The sequence below is a fragment of the Catharus ustulatus genome, chromosome 11, assembly GCF_009819885.2.
Source record: "Catharus ustulatus isolate bCatUst1 chromosome 11, bCatUst1.pri.v2, whole genome shotgun sequence".
NCBI lineage: Eukaryota > Metazoa > Chordata > Aves > Passeriformes > Turdidae > Catharus > Catharus ustulatus.
Window position 1 is genome coordinate 6,089,662 of NC_046231.1, and position 17,813 is coordinate 6,107,474.

Below are 17,813 nucleotides of genomic sequence, written 5' to 3' on the forward strand. Positions count from 1 at the left end.
TCAAACCTGCAAAATTAATTTTCAAACATTAAGGAAGAAAGAGTTAAAAACAATGATTTTAAAGGATTGTTGGAGTATGGCAGAAGAAAAGGAAGGCAGAGCAGGAAAGCAGTGGAGAGAAGCATGTCACTGAGGATACAAAGCTGAGACTTATTATGGGCTAGAAATCTGCAAAACTGTCACCAATTCAATAACAGCATTCAACGAGGTTTCCCGAGATCATATCCTGCCCTTCATTCACCCTCACCACACTCACTGATGGGAGTTAGCACTTGGCTGCAGCTGGATATTTAGGAGTCATTTGTTCTGTGTAACGTGCCTGTTCTTACTAATCTTAGTCAAGTGAGTAGTCCATCCTCATGTGTCATCCCACGAAGTCAAATGTGCTATTAGCATAAGTGATGATTACTTATCCGTGTGAGGTCCTGTGAGGTTGGGGCTCCCAGCATCAGCACATGTGACATGGCAGTCTTTGTATTGTAATTTAATAAAACGGGACCCAATTCAGTTCAGAGGTGCCTTGAGGAATAAGCTGGACTTAAGCGGTGCTTAGGCCTCTGACTGGACCTCTGAAAACCCTTCATTCGTTGAGTGAATACTAATTAGTCAGAGGAGGGTTATTAAATTATAGACTCAGTTCTTTATCATTGCTCAGAGCATGGTACCTTTGCAAGAGCCTGGGCAAAATAATGCAAATATCTGAGCACATGCAGAGGGAAGTTAAGAAATGATTGCCTTCCTTGGTAAACACAAGGAATGCAGAAATGTCATTAATAAGCAGGATAGAGAATCTGTACATGTCAGTGAATAGATTTTGCTCTAGAAGAATGCAATGCACTAAAAATGGACAGAATAAGACACTGTGGAAAGCTGCATCTCACAGGTGCACTGGCATGGAAAATCCTCCTCCAGACAGGTGGGTGGAAGCGGCTGATCCAGAAGCCAGCCAGTGGAAATCTGAGTTTGGTGAGCTCTGAATCAGGCCCTTCCTGAGCAGGTACCCTCAGACAGCCCTGCAAGGGCTGAGTCCTGGAGGACTGTGTAGAGTTACTCTCAGTGTAACATCCATAAACTGATCAGTTATCCCCAGTCAAATGCTCAGGGCAAGAGGGAATCAATCAGTTCATTTCTGTGCCAAGTCCCTCTCCTAGGGAGCAGGAGCCTGATTGCTGCATGGATACATCAGGAAGACATATCACTCATGCTAAGCAGGTGATTTTAATGGGTTACAGGTATTTCTAACAGCTGACAGTCTCTTGCTTTTTGGATTTCTCATATCTTTTTGTTCTTTGCTTCATTACTGAGCAGCCGCCAGCCTCAGAGTGGCTCCTGTGTTCAATCTGAGCCTTGGTTGTAAGGCGTCTTTCACAGCATTTACATATTGTGTGAATACTGCAGCAATTCCTTGTGACCTTTGTGACCATCTCCTTAATTCATGGTACTCCTGATTCCCAAAATGTAATGGATGTAGGAAAACTTTGGATTATGATTTTCTAACAAGCTCTCTGCTCTTTGCTTTATGTGATCTGTTATAGTTACAGAACACGAGTGGTCTTCTATGTGACCCCAAAAGGTTTGTTGGGATTTTTTTTAAAAAACCCAGATCTTTGAAAAACTCCAATTAGTGGTACCAGAAACATTGCCCAGCTGTTAGATCCAGAGGACTTGGCACAATAGATCACAAATAGTTGACTCATTCTAACATTTGATCTTTGCTTTGCTGATGTATCTGCTAAAACAACCTGCTGTGTGTATGCTGCTGCACTTCAGCTTTCCAGCCAGGTGTTTGTGAAGGATTGCATTTATTCAATTGGTACATAAATACATGCCAAATTATGTATACTAATGGCATATATGCAGGTCAATCCTGTACCATCACACATACAAAGTGCATTTTACAAAATGTACCACTTAGAATTCTGGGGGAGTAAATAAAATCTGAATATTAAATCAGATCCTCACTAGATGAACAAAAAAGAATAATAATTTTCAGTATTAGTGAAATAGTGTTAGGAAAAAAAGAATTAGTTGTCTGGACAGCATAAATTTTTCTCCTGTTAGATTTGTAATCAAGTTCAGACATTTTCAGAGTTTTGAGGCTTTTGCTGTCTCCTGTTCTTGTACAGCCTAAGAACATGCCCACACTTTAGCCAGCTGTAATCCATATGAAGTCAATAGGACTTTCATGGATGAAAATTAGAAACCTTTGGAAAAATCTTTTAAAATATTTCAATATCTGTTATGACCACCATTATGTTTAAAATAAGCATTTTATATTTGCCAGCAGTCCAAGGATCTGATTTTATTTTGATTTTCCCTTTAGCCTGGCAGTTTAGCCAGTAGAACCCTTTTATTCCTCCCACTAGAGTAACAGAGAGAAATTCATTTGATTCTAGTGGATAGTAGTTGATTTCATTATCATATTATAGAAAATAAAGATTACAATTCCAAGTTATTTTGCCTGCAGTCTACACACTAACCATGTAAATGGCAATATGTGGAAAAGTTGACTACATCATAAAAAATTTACTTCCTGCAAGGATTTTGTTGAATTGGTTTCAAAAGAATCTGCTGTTTGGCATCTTTCCTGTACAGAAATTCTAGAAGGTAACTGCATTATGTGCATGTAAAACATGCAAAAGGAAATGTTCACTGAACTCTTTCTTTCTGCTACCAAACCTAACTGTAGCTTTGAAAAGGTGCCTGAAATCAAAACTCTAGACAAATACAAGACATGTGCATTGTAAGAAAACCACTAATGGAAGGTGAAATATTCTTCTCCTTCACTTGCTGTTGAGTGACAAAAGTTCCATCTAACGATAATTTGAATATTCTGACAACAGTTGGGAATACTCCACCCCTGCTAAAATAAATAAAGAAATAAATGCTTACAACTCCCAGAGAAAAAGTCTGTAAGTCTATAGAAAACAAATTAGAAATGTGTTATTCTCAATGAAAAAAGTCTCCACAAGAGCTATAATTTTATTTTTTTTTTAGTGCACAGAATAACATAAATCAAAAGAAGCAATAGTCTACCTTGTGTTTTGACTACTTTGACCCTCTTCAACCCCTGCCAATTTTTATCTCATTTTTGTTTAACTTTGTACATCAGAGTTTAATTTTAAACCTGGTCCTGAAGACAGTGATGTATAGGGTACATCAAGTATAGCTTAAATTACCCTCTCCCCAGTGATTTGAAGTTGAGGGGAGGGTCTTACTCTGCAGCAGGGTGGGAAAGAGAAATGGTCAGATGCTGCCCTTTGAACCTGACCACCCTCAGCTACAGAAACATTTATGCCAGAACATCATTTATTGATTTTATTATATTTTAGGATCTCTTAAAACTGTTGGTGAGGTTTGCCATATATTAATTTTTGACACATGCATATAAAAACAGAAATATGGGTTAAGCAGAAACTATAAATATAGACAACACTGCCCAATAAACTTACATCCTTTCACTTATAGGTTTCTATTTCAGCTGATCATTCTGAGCAGCCTGTCTTTGAAAATAAATATTACCCCTCTGATAAGCTAACCAATTTGAAGATTAAAGCTGCATTTGAGGATTAAACTTTTTCTTATTTGATTATTGTTGTGTCTTGTAGCAGTAGAAGATAAATATTAATAGAATGTTACAGCCCACTTTACTCGTGTGAGCATTTAATAGCATGAGACTGAACCAATTATGCAGGATTTGGCCCCTAAACTCAGCATTGACTGCTCTGTTGTCTCAGGCCACTAAGAATAAGTGTCCTGTGGAATGTTACATGTCCCCAGCAAACTCCTGCAGCCAGGGCTGCCTCAGAAAACTCTGATGGGTGGCTCCGAGAATGCACCCTCCAATCATGTACCACTGAGCTGGGCACGTGTTTTTATTGAGGAGAACAAAACCACAAGAAGCGCTCTACAACAGACCACAAAATGGGTTTGGCACCTGTGTGTGCCCGGAGCAGAAGTTTCAGAGTTGTGTTATCTCGTGGCCTGCTGACCCCAGGAGAGGAGGCTGACCTTGTCTTACAGCAGGAGTCTATTGCTATGGCTCCCCTGGGAGCACAAACCAGCTGCAAACTGCTGCAATGATTAACCCTTATGTGCTGTAGATGTAACATCAAGTCATGGTAATAAAGCTTTCACTGCATAACGGATCTCTTGCTTTGTAAATTGTTGCTCTTATCAGCTGCACTGGAGGATGTTATCCCTTTCCTGTGAAGCATGACTGCTGTGCTGCTCACTGGAAAGGAGGCCAGATCTATAGACTCAGTGATATTTATTCAATTGCTTTGAGAACAATGAAGAGAACACACTTTGTTTAAGCTAAAAATGCAGTGTGAAAACAAACAACAAAAAAAACCACTCACCATGAAATACTCATACATATGAAACAATATATTAATTAAAATCCAGAATGCCTGTAGCAGATTTGAATCTGGGAACGCCAGATTTGCTACAACAGACAACTGTGTAGCTCTGTTGAGTCCAGGCTCCCATTTGTGGAAGTAATTTATACCTAATGTTTTGTAAAAATGCAAACTCTTCCAGCCTGTGATTTACCTGGAAAATTACGGAATTTTGCTGTTTGGTTGGAAACAGAATGTTTGTAGCAATCAGTATTCATGTCCCTAAAATATAGGCAGTGTAAGTCTTATTTTGTGATACGCTTTAAACATGAGACCCAGCTCTGTGCTCTCCTATTTGCCAAGGAGCCAAGGGGAGCTGTGAGCATGTCTGAGCTAAAATCCAAACCTCAGGCCTGTGAACGGGGCCCTGGCTCCCTCAGAAATGTGATGCCTTTTATCTCAGCGTACTTCCTTTTCTCCAGCCCTTCCCTTGACAAATCTGTGGCCACATCAAGGCCCTGGAAGCAAAGGTGACCTTAATGTAAGCCCCAGTATGACACAATACTTTCTGCTTTAGTCTGCCAAGAGCCAGAAACACTCTCTGAGAGATGGAGGCTCCGTGTGTGTCTTAACAAGGGCTGTCCCTGCCCACAGTCCCTCTTTCACATGGACTTTTCAACATCCCAAGAGCGAAGAGGAGCAAAAATTATTTTTTCAACCTATCATCCATGGAAGCAGCAGCTCTGTGTGGTTTAGGGCCACAGGAGTGTGGTCCTTGCCATCCCCATCAGAGGTTGGATGGATCAAGAGCATTGCAGGGCTCTGTTCACAGCTCCCAGAGGCTGTTTATAGTTCTTACGCACAACCTTTTTCAAGGGATAAAACCAGCTTCAAGTTCAGGGATCAAGGAAAAAAGTAATCCTTTTGGTATAAGCAGTGGGGAAAATAAATTCAATTTAAGGAAACAGAAACTGTTTTCTCTAAAACAACTGAGGCCTTATGAGTTTTGGGAGGGGAGGACCATAGCACACTTGTGTCACTGCATGCAGACTGAGAAAAGGCAATGGGAAAACTTTTCCAGCTCAGGAATGACAGCTAGGAAGGAAGCTGCAGTGAGGATGGGCTTGCTTGCAAGGTTCCCTGGTGTTCAGAGGGAGTGGGTTAATGCCCTTTGATGAGAGTAAATTAACACCACTCTGTGGTCCATGACTCATCCCTTTCTCCACATCTGTCAATCACATTACTTCAGCCTGCCCTAATTAAACAGAGGCTGACGTGCAGGGGCTGCACCAGGTATTCTCCATTTCTTAACAAGGAAGAAGCTGCTCTGGACTAATAGTGCTTTGCTGTTTGGGAGCAGTGCAGATTATAGTTTTATTGCAAAAGTTAGGCTGGACAGGGTGGTTCCTCACTCATGAGCACTGGGAGCATTTTCCTACAGGGACTGCAGATGAAAGCAATGAGTTTATTCCTCTTTCCCCGACTCCACTCCTTAGGCACAACAATGCTGTTGTTTTAACACCAACAGCTGTAGTTTAAAAAGAAAATACTATTAAACCTCACTGAGTTACTGAAACAGTATATATAGAAAAACAGTGACCAGACAGTTAAACCCCAAAACTGGCTAAACAGAGGGGCAGAGGCAGTAACTTCACTTACTCCCTCAGCAGCTCCAGCAGCTCCTGTTTTTCTCTGAGTAGCCACCGTGGTCTGACAGGTGGAGGCCGTCTCTGAAAGGAGCAGAAGTTGCCTTTTCCCTCTTTAGGAGTATGGGAAGGGTTTCTTGGTGTTGGTACTTCATGTCCTGGCTGGCTCCTGCGGGTGTGAGAGGATGCTGAGGAGGAGGAGGTGGCAGTGGGCTCCAGCTGCTGGGGCTGTGTCCTTCCCTGGAGCCCTGCCTTTGGGAGCTGGGCTTCCTTGTGTGCCCTTTCACACCTCATCCCTCCTCTGGCTGTCACTCCTGTTCCCAAAATACTGTTGCCCTGATATTTGGTTACTCAAAGGGGAAAAAGAAGCAACAAATTTACTGAAATTATCTTGATATTATTTTGTTCTCTTGGGGTTTTTTTTTGTGTGGAGGGGGTATCTACTATATTAACTCCCATTAATATCAAACCTCTACTATTAATAGGATTTGCATATGGAAAGGAAGAGGATTGACCTTTAAATTCATTAAATAAAGCAAATTTTTAAAAATAATTTTAGTTAAAAGCATTAGTGTGATGAAAAATAGAAGAGCAAATACAGAGACATCAGTATCTGGGCTTTTGTTAACACTAACGAGCAAATTATTGTAAGGGAAGATTTGCATCATTGGAATACATATTCCAGCCTCCATACTGATATATGTGATGCAGGTCTATCTTTGTATGGCTCCTCTTTCAGAATATATTTTCTTCTTATAAAATATCCTCTTTTTAACTCCCATTGGGAACCTCCTTATAAATGAGGAACTGGTCCTCAAGGGACTGGCCTGGCTAGAAAAGTGTGTTATTTAAAAAAAAAAAATATAGTGCATATTAGAATACTAAGCAATATAATTAGCCCATTTCTTTGGTTTTTTTTTTTTAAGAAAGTGGGTTTAAAAAAAAAAAAAAAAGCTATAGCCAATTTTTAATTAAACATATTCTCTGAATGTTTGAATTGTGTAAGAATTAGAAAATCCTGTTGTATTTTAGAGGGATTAATTGCATCAATTTAAGGTTTGGGCTCCAATCTCTGCTATGCAGCCAGGTATCACCACTGCTCTTGCAAAGCAGGAACAGTGCTAAGAGTGAGAGAGGTTTGGCCACAGAGCTGGGGCCACAAGATGCCCCTCAGATGAGCATGGTGGTAATGAACACATTCAACTCCTAACCCTTTACACAGGAATAACCAGAGGTTTTCTATACCAAAACTGGCTAAATCTATAGATTCAAAATACGATTGCTCTGAATGATAAATATTGATTTACACATGCTGAAAAGCTTCTGTTTCCTTCCCAGCAAGGAGTCCAAGACGAGCACTGTTTCTACCACCCTATCACTTCGAGGCTGAGTCTCGAGATACTGATGTCCAGTAGTCTCTGGATCTCCACTCTGCTCTTAGGTCTCCTCCCATCTCTGTCTCAGCTTTCTGTCACAGCCCTTTGTAAAGTACTTTGAGATATTTGGATCAAACTTGCTGCTAGTCCAAAGCTGTATTAATCAGTATTTTGTGCTATTTTGTCATGCAGCTCAGTCTATAAATCCAGATATTTATTCTGCTCCTGTTCTACCTCAGGCTCCCACAAGTGGGAAGAAGTGAAATGGTTCATGTTATTCTTCTCAGAGCTCAGCTAATGACATCTGCTGAATACAGCTCTAAACATCTGAAGCTGGTGAAATTAAATAAAGTGTGAGCATCCTTTGGTCTGGAGCTCATTGCCTTTAGAACAATTACTCATGGTAACCTTAACAATAGTATATTAAGAAAAAAAAATCCTCATAAAAGAATATAGTGTTAGGATGGAGCTCTGCCTGATATTAGAACAATTATGGAGCAGATGCATCCACTCCGAACAAAGTGACCTTTTCATCAAGTTACAAAACATTAAAGGTTAAAGAATGTTTGAAAGGAAGTTCATACTTTTAAAACATTAGGAAAAAAATGCCATTCTTTCTGGACCTGACCAAAATCAGTGGGAAACTGAGATGACTGTTTAGGCACATCCAGTCATAATTTAAGCAACTGTGATTACAGAAGAATAATAAGGTATTTTAAATCGCCTGTTTTCTTTTACAATTAGAAGTGCTTTTTCGGAGAAGAAAGATTTGATAGGAATAAATACCCAGCGACAGAAAGCTGGTTAATTGTAATTTTAAAGTCACATTCCTTTCCCTCCATTGTGTACAGAGGAGAACAAAGAGAGGGAATCAATGGTGGTGTCAGATTTTCTTAGTTTCCACGTTTCACCTGACCCGGGCGGGGCAGCCCCCGTGCCCAGCTGGGGAGCAAAGCGCTGCGCTCCGGCCCGCGCTGCCCCCGCGCACGGCGGGGCCGCGGCTGCTGCTCGCCAAGAGAGGGGACAAGTGCTCGGGACCGCCCTGGGCTGCGGGACAGCAGCTGGGCGGCCGGGGCTCGGGGCCTGCTTGGATCGCAGTTCTCTCTATGAATTTTTCTCGGTGAAGGGCTGAGACTGGGGGGAAATGCGGGGCGCCGCTCGCGGTCCGCACCTCCCGCGCTGTCCGTGCGGGGGGAATTCAGTGCAGCCCCCCCTGAGTAGCCGGTTTGGGATTTACGGCCCGACGGCCTCGCTGGGGCTGCTTTTGTGTCCGCATCCTGGCGGCCCGCACGGCCCCGCTGCGGGGTCAGAGCACGGCGGAGGAGGAGGCAGAAGAGGAGGAGAAGGAGGCGGCCCGGGGCTGCGCTCGCTGTCCCCTGCCCGGTGCGCTCCGACCGCGCTTCGGGGCGGTCAGGGGCGGCTGCAGAGTTTCCCTTCCCTTCCCTTCCCTTCCCTTCCCTTCCCTTCCCTTCCCTTCCCTTCCCTTCCCTTCCCTTCCCTTCCCTTCCCCTGGTGGCCAGTGGCGCGGGGAGCGGGCTCCCCGCCGGGGCAAGGTGAACTGCTGGCAGATGGGAGCTTCGTACAGAGAAAACTTGCATGTGCACGCACTGTGTGCAAACACTAAAAAACCCGCCAGGGAAGGGAGTTTCTATAAAAAAAAAAAAAAAAAAAAAAAAAGAAAAAGACAAAGAGAAGTATTTTGCTCGAACTGAAGTTTTATCCACTTCCCCCTTCAAGTATTTTTTTTTTTAAGTTTTTTTTAAGAGTGTCTGACCACAACAAAATCTTCATTGCGTTGAGTCACAGGTGGTCAGTAGAGGAGCACCCGTGTCATCTGTGCGATGGGAACTTTCAGGTGATGCGAGAAAAAAGCAGGGAATCCCTTCCACTTCTCCGGGATCCTCCAAATGCCTTTCAAATTAGCCAGCCCTGAGGATCAGTGCCAGGCTCCACAAAGGCGTTCCCAAAGCCTGCAGCCAGTAAAACTTTGTGTAGGTAAAATTAGCTGAAGACCTTCTACTGGGACAACAGCCTTTGTTGTCATATGTGGTGGAGTTCCAGGGTCTGTAATTATTTTTCTTATAAGGTTTTCTTACTGCCCCAGTGAATGCATTGCGCTGCAGTAGCTCTGAAATGGTATCGCTTATTTCCTTCGAAGCAGCGGCCGGTTGTTTCTTCAGGGACCCCAAGTCCTTTCGAGGGAGGGGAAAAAGTGATGGCTGAGCGGGACTGAATCGCGCCGATAGATCTTATTTTAAATCGGCATCATCTCCAAAGGGCGCAGCCTTTGGGAGCGCAGCGGGTGCCGGGGCGAGCGCTGGCCGGGTCGAGCGGGGCTCAGCCGTGGGGAGATCGGACTGGGGCAGAGGGAGCCGGGACAGCTCGGTGGGCTCAGCCTCTCTCCGTCCGCGAAGGAAGGCAGAGCCCCCGGCCGCGGGGACGCGCCGGGGCCCGGCTCTCCGGGCAGCAGCGGCATCACCCGCAGAGCCGCGGCCGGGCCACCGCTCTCTGTGCCCGACTCTAACAGGGAACTTGTTGGCCCCGAAGGCGGCGGGGGCGGGCGGTGCTCCCCGACCGCCGCGGGGCCCCGCGGGAGGAGAGCCGGGGCTGGAGGGAGCGCTCGCCGCTCGGCCGGGCACCGCCACCGCCCGCGGGCACCGCCGGCTGCGGGGATCGCTCCCCGGGCACCGCCGGCTGCGGGGATCGCTCCCGGGGCACCGCCGGCTGCGGGGATCGCTCCCGGGGCGGACCTGGACCGCCCGGCCAGCTCGGTCTCTCAGCGGCTTCCTCGGCCGAAGTCTACCGCCCCCACCGCTCCCCAGTGTGCTTGGGGTTTTTCTTGGGGAGTGTATTTCTGATATCTGGGGTTGGGTGGGGAATTGCTGTCAACTCCAGGCAGAAGCGAATCGATTCGGACAAGATTACTTACAGTTTAAAATGAGGTTTCCAAATATGAGGACAACTGAGCGTGCTTACACTTTCCTATTTTCCCCGTGCTCTTCCCCAAATGCCTGGTCCTAATCGCAGGAACACAGCTATTCCAGTTCTGATTTTCTGGGGCTTATTACATGTCAGAACTGTAAAAGTCCTCTGGACAATTTACAGACAAAACATCTGGTTCGTTAAAGCAAAGCTACTGGACTAAGACAAACAAACTTTGCTGCTGTGCAAATTCAGTTACCCAAACAATTTACATTCAAGCAAAGATTTTAGCCCGAAGAAAAACTTTTATTCATTTGTATTGAGGAGGTTTGGGAATTCACAGGCATTTTAAAATAATTTTGCTCTAATAAACTTATGTAGATATTACAAAATGTCTTTGTTCCCTTCTCAGATCATTATCGCTGCTATAATGGTTATTGACAACACTTTGTATTTTACAGAAGCGCAGTATCGTTTTCGGGAGTGGGCAGTGGGGTTTTTAAACAAACTTGTCAGATCCGTATTCCTCTGGTCCAGCCTTAATGAAAGCTGCTGCTTCTTTGTTCTTCGCCGGGAGAAAGCGAAGTAGTTCCCGCATTTCGATGGGTGCCGCCGAGGCGCGGGGCAGGGGGGAGGCTGTGCCCTGGCACAGAGGGCAGCGGGTGCCGGGCGGTGCCGCCACGCTCTGCGCGCCCGGACCGGCCGGCGCCTCGGCGGGGCTCCCGCGGGCCGCCCGTGCCGGCGGGGGCTGCCCGGGCCCGGCGAGACCCCCAGCCCCGCACTGGCCGCCGGGGATCTCCCCCCAGCCCCCCCTGACTGCCGGGCTCGCCCCCCGGCCCCGGCCGCTCCGGGGCCCCCGACAGCCGCTCCGGGCCGCGAGCAGCGCTGCCCTGCAGCCGGCGGCTCCAAAGGCCCCGGCTCGCTGCTGCCCGGCCCTTGTGCGGGTCCGGGGGCACTCGGCTGGCCAGGACCTGCAGGTCCCCGCCGGCTCCTCTGCCCCGCTCGAATGGGAGGCACCGGCAGAGCTGGGCCGGTGCTGGGACGAGAGGAGAGAGGCCGGGGCCGTTCGGTGCCCGGGACTGACCCCCGGGGAGCAGTGAACCGGTGCGAATAGCGGGTGAGAGCAGCCACACGGGCACTTCGGCGCACGCCGCTCCCTGCCTTGTTCGCAGTGAGTAAGAGGCGAAACATCAACACGCTGCTCGGGAGAGAATAAGGTTAAAGCTCGGCTAAAACACGCTGGTTTCTAAGAGGCAGCTGTTCCAAGTTTAGTAAACTTCCTCACTGATCCTCGCTGGCCGTTCCCACAGCCAGCGGTTAATTCCAGCGTTCCTTTACCGGCTCAGCCGCTGTCTCCACTCGAGCTGCGGACGAAAGAGGTGTCTCGGGCAATTGGTGGAGTTTTGGTGGAGAGCAATGGTATGAGCAGTGAAAATATACACCAAAGAAGGACAGTAAGCAGTGCCCAGCTGGGAAAGATAAAACATTCTTAGCTGGTGGAAAGTTCACGAGTGATGGTTATCCAATTGTATGACTTATAACTAATTGGTACCTTGTTTTAAAACTGCGAGAAGAGCGAGCTTAGGGCTGAGCCTCTTGTGCTGAGTCTTTGTGGATGGAGTCTGTATAGCCATCGATTTGATGCGTTATGTTTGGAAATGTTACACTTCATAAAATTACACGTTCTGTCTCTCTGGAATAGAGTGTGACCCCCAAAGAAGCCGACGCACATGAGGGCAACTGCACATCCCTCTGTAAATCGTCTGATAGAAAGCTCAATAGATTTTCTTTTTCTTCCTTAAAAAAATGTTTATAGTTAACAACCAAATTATTCCACAACTTCCTGAGCGTTTTGGCAGTGAGGGATGTGAATGTGTAAGTGCAGTGCATGTGTCTATATGCATGAATATCTGCTGCCTTCCTCTCTGTCTCACACACGAGAATTATTATTCCTAAGTGAACTGAGAAAGTTCCTCCAATGACTGTTTACGGAAAGTTTCACTTATTTCGTTCCCTCCCAGTCCCAGCTCGGCGCACTGGAACGAGCCGTGTGGGCCGCCCTTTGCAGAGCCAGGTAAGCGCTGCTGGCTGCACAGAGCTCCCCTCGCAGCGGGGCCGGGGACGGTCTCGCGTGTTTGTGTGCGCTGGTGACACCGTTCAGCTGCCGAGGTGCCACCTGCCAGCATCCTGCACGCAGGCTGTGCTGCGGGAGGCAGAGCTCTGTCTGGGAATCTGTTCAAACACCAATGCCTCTACACAAATCCACGCACGCGTGCAGCCGCGCGCGCCCGCGGGAGGAGGCTGCGCTCCCGCGGAGCCGCGCCGGGGCCGAGCGGCTCGCACCCCGCCGGCCACCCGGGCCGAGCCCGGCAGCTGACATCCATCCCCCGGGCGGGCTGAGGGTGACACAAAGGCAGTGAAAGATGAGCAGATTTAGAGACGGGGAAGTGGAAGGAACAAAGTTCTTGCAACTTGCAACCGCCCCAAAATTCGGGATTGGTCGCTGCAAGCTCGTTCCTCGCGGTGCCCCGCAGCCGGCAGCTGAGGAGGATCGGGATCGTCCCTGGCTTTGGAGAGGGCTCTCGCACATTTCAGAACAGCCTTTACAGGACTGCAGTGACTACATGCGCCGTGTTATTTTAATTTTGCTGTAATTTTCAGGGCGCTTTACCAGCGCCTGGTGGCAGAGTGACCTTCCCGCACTCCGTGCGGCGAGCAGAAACAGAGCCGGCCAGGGCTCCCGGGGCTCTCGGCTGCCGAAGCTCCCGGCCGAGCACCCCAAACTTTGTTTCGGTCTCTCTCGCTCCAGAGCTCGGAGGAATCCTCCATGTTGCGCAGCGCGGGCCGGCTCGGCCAGCAGCACCTCAGCTCGGGGCTCGCCTGCCGCCGGCTCCGCGCTCGGTGCGGTCCTGCCGCAGCCATCGCCCCGCGGAGCCGGGAGCGCAGCCGGCCCCTGCCCCTGCCCCCGGCCGGCAGCATCCTTCGGGGGCGGGGGGGGCGTGAATTATTTAGTTTTTCTATTTCCTACTTAAAGGGGGAGGAGGAAGAGAGAATGAACGAGCTATTAACCGCAGCCAAGCCCTGCTTCCCGGGGCTGTCTAACGCTTGTAAATACTTATGCTGCGGCTGGTCCCCTCCTCCCCGGTTAAGTTGTTTAGTATGTTGGTTATTTGTACCGAATCCCGGTCTGTGTAGTGTCTGATGTGTTGTCGTTGCAATGTGCAGCCAGGGTGACACTGATGGATGCGCCAATGGTGAGACGGACAGATGTTAGGGCGGATCTAGCGGCACGCACCGCCGCGGCGGCGAGTCCGCCCGCCCGCCCCGCCGGGGCTGCCCGCCGCCCGGCCCCGTCCTGCCGCACGGCTCACCCACTCACACACACAGGGCTTTTTGGGGAGGGGGGGAACTCTCGGTGTCGTCTCTTAAGCAGATCTGATCGCTCCTTCTGTGAGCAGATCCTGTAACTGTGAGGAGCAAGCAGCCAGTATCAATGAGATGGAACTGAGCGAGTTTGGCAGCAGAAGCGGCAATTGACAACTCACCATTTTCTTGTTTTGCAAGAAATGTTTCGTTTTCCCCCAACAGTAGCAATTTCCCGGGGACTTTAGGCGACTGAGATTTTTTTTCATCCTAAAGATCAGCTTAAAAAAAAAATGAACTCATAACAATAATAATCAAAAAAAAAAAAAAAAAAGATTCCAAACCTTCTCCACCCGTCATGTAAAGTGTTTGAATTTCCTGCAACTTGAAAGGGAAGCGAGAGCCCGAGAGCGGCACGGCGGCTTTATAGGATGTGAAGACGCAACAACATCTGCACTTAGTCAGGTATTTGGAATTATCCCAAATCTCGAAGAATGGGGGCGAGTGGAGATTTTTTTTGATCTTACCGTAAAAGTGAGCTCAGCCTTTTTTTTTTTTTTTTTTGTTAATTCCTCCCCGAACTTAAAAAAAAAAAAAAACAGCTGCTTTTCTTTTTTTTTTTTTTCTTTTCTTTTTTTTTTTTTTTTTTTTTTTTTTTGTGGTTGTGGTTGTTGCCGTGTCTCCCTTCCCTGCTCGCGGGGGTCCCGGCGCGGGCGGAGGGGGGGCGGGAGCGGCCCGGGCCCCGCGCGCCCCCGCCGCCCCGGCCCTCCCCGCGCCGCGCGGCCCCGCCGCCCAGGGATGCGCAATCAAACCCGCAGCACATCGATCCGCCGGCGCTCGCCGAACTGAGCGCGGCGGCTCGGCAGTGAACTTGGACCGAGAAAAAAAAAATAAAAAAAAAGAAACAAAAAACCAGAGAGAGAGAGAGAGAGAAATCAATCCCCAAAACAGGGAAAACGAGGGAAAAGTGCTCCTTCCCGAAGAGCAGGGTGCGTGGGGCGCGGGCGCTGCCCGCTCCCCGCCGCTCTGGCCCCGCGGGGCGGGAGCAGCGGCTCCGCTGTCGGGGGCGCCTCCGGTAGCGGCCGCCGGCCGGGGCGGCCCCGACACCGCCCGCCCGCAGGCGCGAAGCGGAGTGCGGCGGCCGCGGCGCCAGCCAGGTGGGAGCCGGCGGGCTGGATGTGCCGGCGGGCGGGCGGCGGGGCCGGTGAGTGCGGCCGGGGCGGGCAGCGCTGCGGAGCGCGGCGGGGAGCCGGGGCTGCCGCCGCCGCTGTCACCGCGCGGGGCGGCCGGGATGAAGCGGCGGGCCGGGCCCTCCTCGCCGGGGGGGCGGAGGCGGCGGGGAAGCGGGGGGGTCCCGTGGCCCGGCGCGGCGGGAGGCGATGGCTGCGGGGGACTCCGGCGGGGAACGGGTGCGCGCGGGGGCGGAAAGGGAAGGGCTGCGGCGGGGAGCGGGGCGAGCGGCGCGGAGCCCGGCGGGCTGCCCTGCCTGTCGCTGCCCGGCCAGCCCTCCGCCGCGGGCGGCTCGGAAGAGCGGCGCGGGCGGCGGGCGAAGTTGAGTGGCGGAGGGGGCGCGGCGAGGTGGTGGTCCCGGCCGGCGGGGCAGACCCCTGCCCGCCCCCGTGCCCGCTCCAGCGGGCGATGCGCACTGAGTGAAGGCGCGGCCCGGGGCGGACGGCGGTGCCCCGCTCCCTCTCGGCGGAGCAGTTTGAGTGACACCGCGATCATCTCGTTTCCCTTCAAGCTTCGCCTGTTGCCGCCGCCGCCGCCGCTCCAGCGCCGAGCCGGGAGTGGAGAGCGCAGGCTGAGGCTCCGCCGGCTCCGGCCAAGAGATCCCCTGTCTTTATGGCGTGATCTCCCAGCCCGGCCAGGCACCAGGGGCGCAGGGCGGGGTGGGGGGGACTGCGGGCTCTCCCCAGCCCTCCCGCCCGCACACCTCTTCGGGGGGCTTCCCCTCCTCCTTCCTCCGGGGCGATTTGTCAAACTTCCCCCCTCTTCTGCCAGCAGCAGCAGCAGCAGCAGGGCTGTCCTCTCCTCTGTGCCGCCTCCTCCTCCTCCGCCGCTGCCGCCTCCTCCTCCTACTCGGCATCGTGTATGCACAGCAACAAAAAATATATCCCCGACCCAGCCCTCGCGCCGAAGCTGGAGCAGCTCACCGGATCTCTGGGGCTGAGGCAACTCTTCCCACCCCCGCGCCCCGGCTGCCCCCCCCCGCCGGCGCCCGCAGGAGCCCAGCATGCCGAGGAGGAAGCAGCAAGCGCCCCGGCGCGCAGCAGGTACGAGAGCCGCTTCCCTGCCTTCCCTGCCTTCCCTGCCTTCTCTGCCTTCCCTGCCTTCCCTTCGCTCCGCGGCCGCTGGCTTCTCCTCCCGCTTCCCTCCGTGCCTTTCATGCGCGGCTCCCGGCGGGCTCCGCTCCCCGCTGCTGCCCCGCTGCCGAGGGCTCTGCCGGGCAACTCCGGGCTGCAGGCACAGCGCCGGGGCTGCGGGGTTTCGGGGCGATTTTATTTATTTATTTTCTTTGAGGTGGTGGGGTGGGGGGCGCACGAAAGCCCGTTCCCCACTTTTGGTGCCCACTTTGATTTATTCGGAACTCTGCCGTCGCCCGGCTCGGTTCCGGGGCAGCCCTGTGCGAGGGGCAGGCGGGTGTGTGCGGGCACACTGCTCGGGCTCCTATGGTCGGTGTCACTCCGGGGCTGGGGGAAGCAAGGAGGCGTATTTTGGTTATTTCCAGCTCGTACTTTGGCACCTACTTTGCTTCTCTCCCTCGTAGTCTTCGTTCTTTTACATCCCCTTCCGTCGTACGCAAATGGTTTATGAAAGGCAGGGAAAATACTCTTTTTATTTAATTTTTTTTCCTGTAAAAGAAGAGAGAGGGTATGTATAAATACGTGGCACGCTGCGAATGAAGTGGCAGGGACAAAGTGATTTGGAGGCTCTGCACTGTTAGTTGATCCAAGCCCAGAACTGGTTCCTTTGCCCAACTTTTACCTTTTTCTCTTCTGCCCTTGTACTGCACTGGAGATGTCTCTGCCGGACAGACAGACCCTCCTACTTGGTCACTTTCTTTGGTAGCTTCTTCTGTTAATCCTATTGATTTCTTATTTATGAGTCCAGAGGAGAAGCTGCAAAGTAAACCAAAGGAGAAAAAAAAAAAAAAGAAAAAGTGTCTGTGTATTGTCAAGTGACTGCTGAATGTTTCTGATAGTGCCTTTACAATTTCCACCGGCTTTTTTTCCTTTCTAGAAGTACTTTTTGGGGCTTTGTGCTGGCGAGGTTTCTCATTTGTTTGGCTTGTTTTCCTTTTGCCAGAAGTGTCAACTCCTGTTTAACTTAAGAAGTATTTTTTGGAAAAGCCAAATTGAAAAGAAAACAGTAAAAGAAAAGCTCCACATAATTTTACAGTAATCCTTAGTTGGGGATATGTGGGCTGGAAAAGGTTTCCTTGGCCTGTTGCCATCCTTGATTTGATGTCTGATTGATCGCCTGTCATCTGGCAGCCTTTGATCTATTCATTCCCGATAAACATCAATAAATCACTTGCCATGGTAACGCCAGACTCGGTGACGTCACGGGTGGCCTGTCAACTCTGTGAGCGCAACTTGAGGGGCTCCTGGCGAGCCGTGCCACCATGGGCCAGGCTGCTCCGCCGGGCAGGGACAGCCCTGGCTGGGCACAGCCCTTGCCCTGGCTGGGGCACAGCCCTTACCCTGGCTGGGCACAGCCCTTGCCCTGGCTGGGGGACAGCCCTTACCCGGCTGGGCACAGCCCTTGCCCTGGCTGGGCACAGCCCTTGCCCTGGCTGGGGGACAGCCCTTGCCCTGGCTGGGGGACAGCCCTGCGGATGTTTTCCAGGGGCAGCATCCCTGGCAGCGTGGCTGTGTGGTGCTCAGGACAGCTTGGAGCAGGCAGTGCTGGAGCCTGGGTAGGGGCTGCTTGGAGCCCAGGAGTTCAGCAGTGCTCCCACCCTGCCTGGCAGCTTCTCCGAGCAGGGTGCTTGGGGTTTGGTGAGCAGCGAGGGGCTCGGGCAGTGACACAATTTGTAAACAGCAATGTGCATGTTTCCTTTCTTCTCCTCTTTGACATCCACATGCGTTCGGCCAGTACTTTTGAAATAGGGAAACAGGCTTCCCAGCAGCCTTACCCCGCACACAAACAGCTCGAAAGTTTGG

The 17,813-nt window shown here is 50.6% G+C and overlaps 2 protein-coding genes across 2 annotated transcripts in view; one reads left to right on the forward strand and one right to left on the reverse strand.

Moving 5' to 3' along the window:
• Window positions 1-10,783: 10,783 nt before the first annotated feature.
• LOC117001530 (collagen alpha-2(I) chain-like) lies at window positions 10,784-12,529 on the reverse strand. Its single transcript, XM_033069946.1, has 3 exons — window positions 11,837-12,529; window positions 11,623-11,753; window positions 10,784-11,482 (listed from the first exon to the last, which is right to left on the reverse strand). Exons 1-3 carry the CDS (start codon window positions 11,916-11,918, stop codon window positions 10,784-10,786), a joined length of 912 nt encoding a protein of 303 aa, XP_032925837.1. The 5' UTR covers window positions 11,919-12,529.
• Window positions 12,530-15,700: 3,171 nt separating this feature from the next.
• Window positions 15,701-17,813, forward strand: part of LOC117001572 (teashirt homolog 3-like) — a 67,596-nt gene continuing 65,483 nt past the window's right edge. Inside the window, exon 1 of the mRNA XM_033069995.2 lies at window positions 15,701-15,920. Within this exon, the coding sequence (XP_032925886.1) occupies window positions 15,881-15,920 (40 nt within the window). The 5' untranslated portion in view covers window positions 15,701-15,880. The remainder of the gene's footprint in view (window positions 15,921-17,813) is intronic.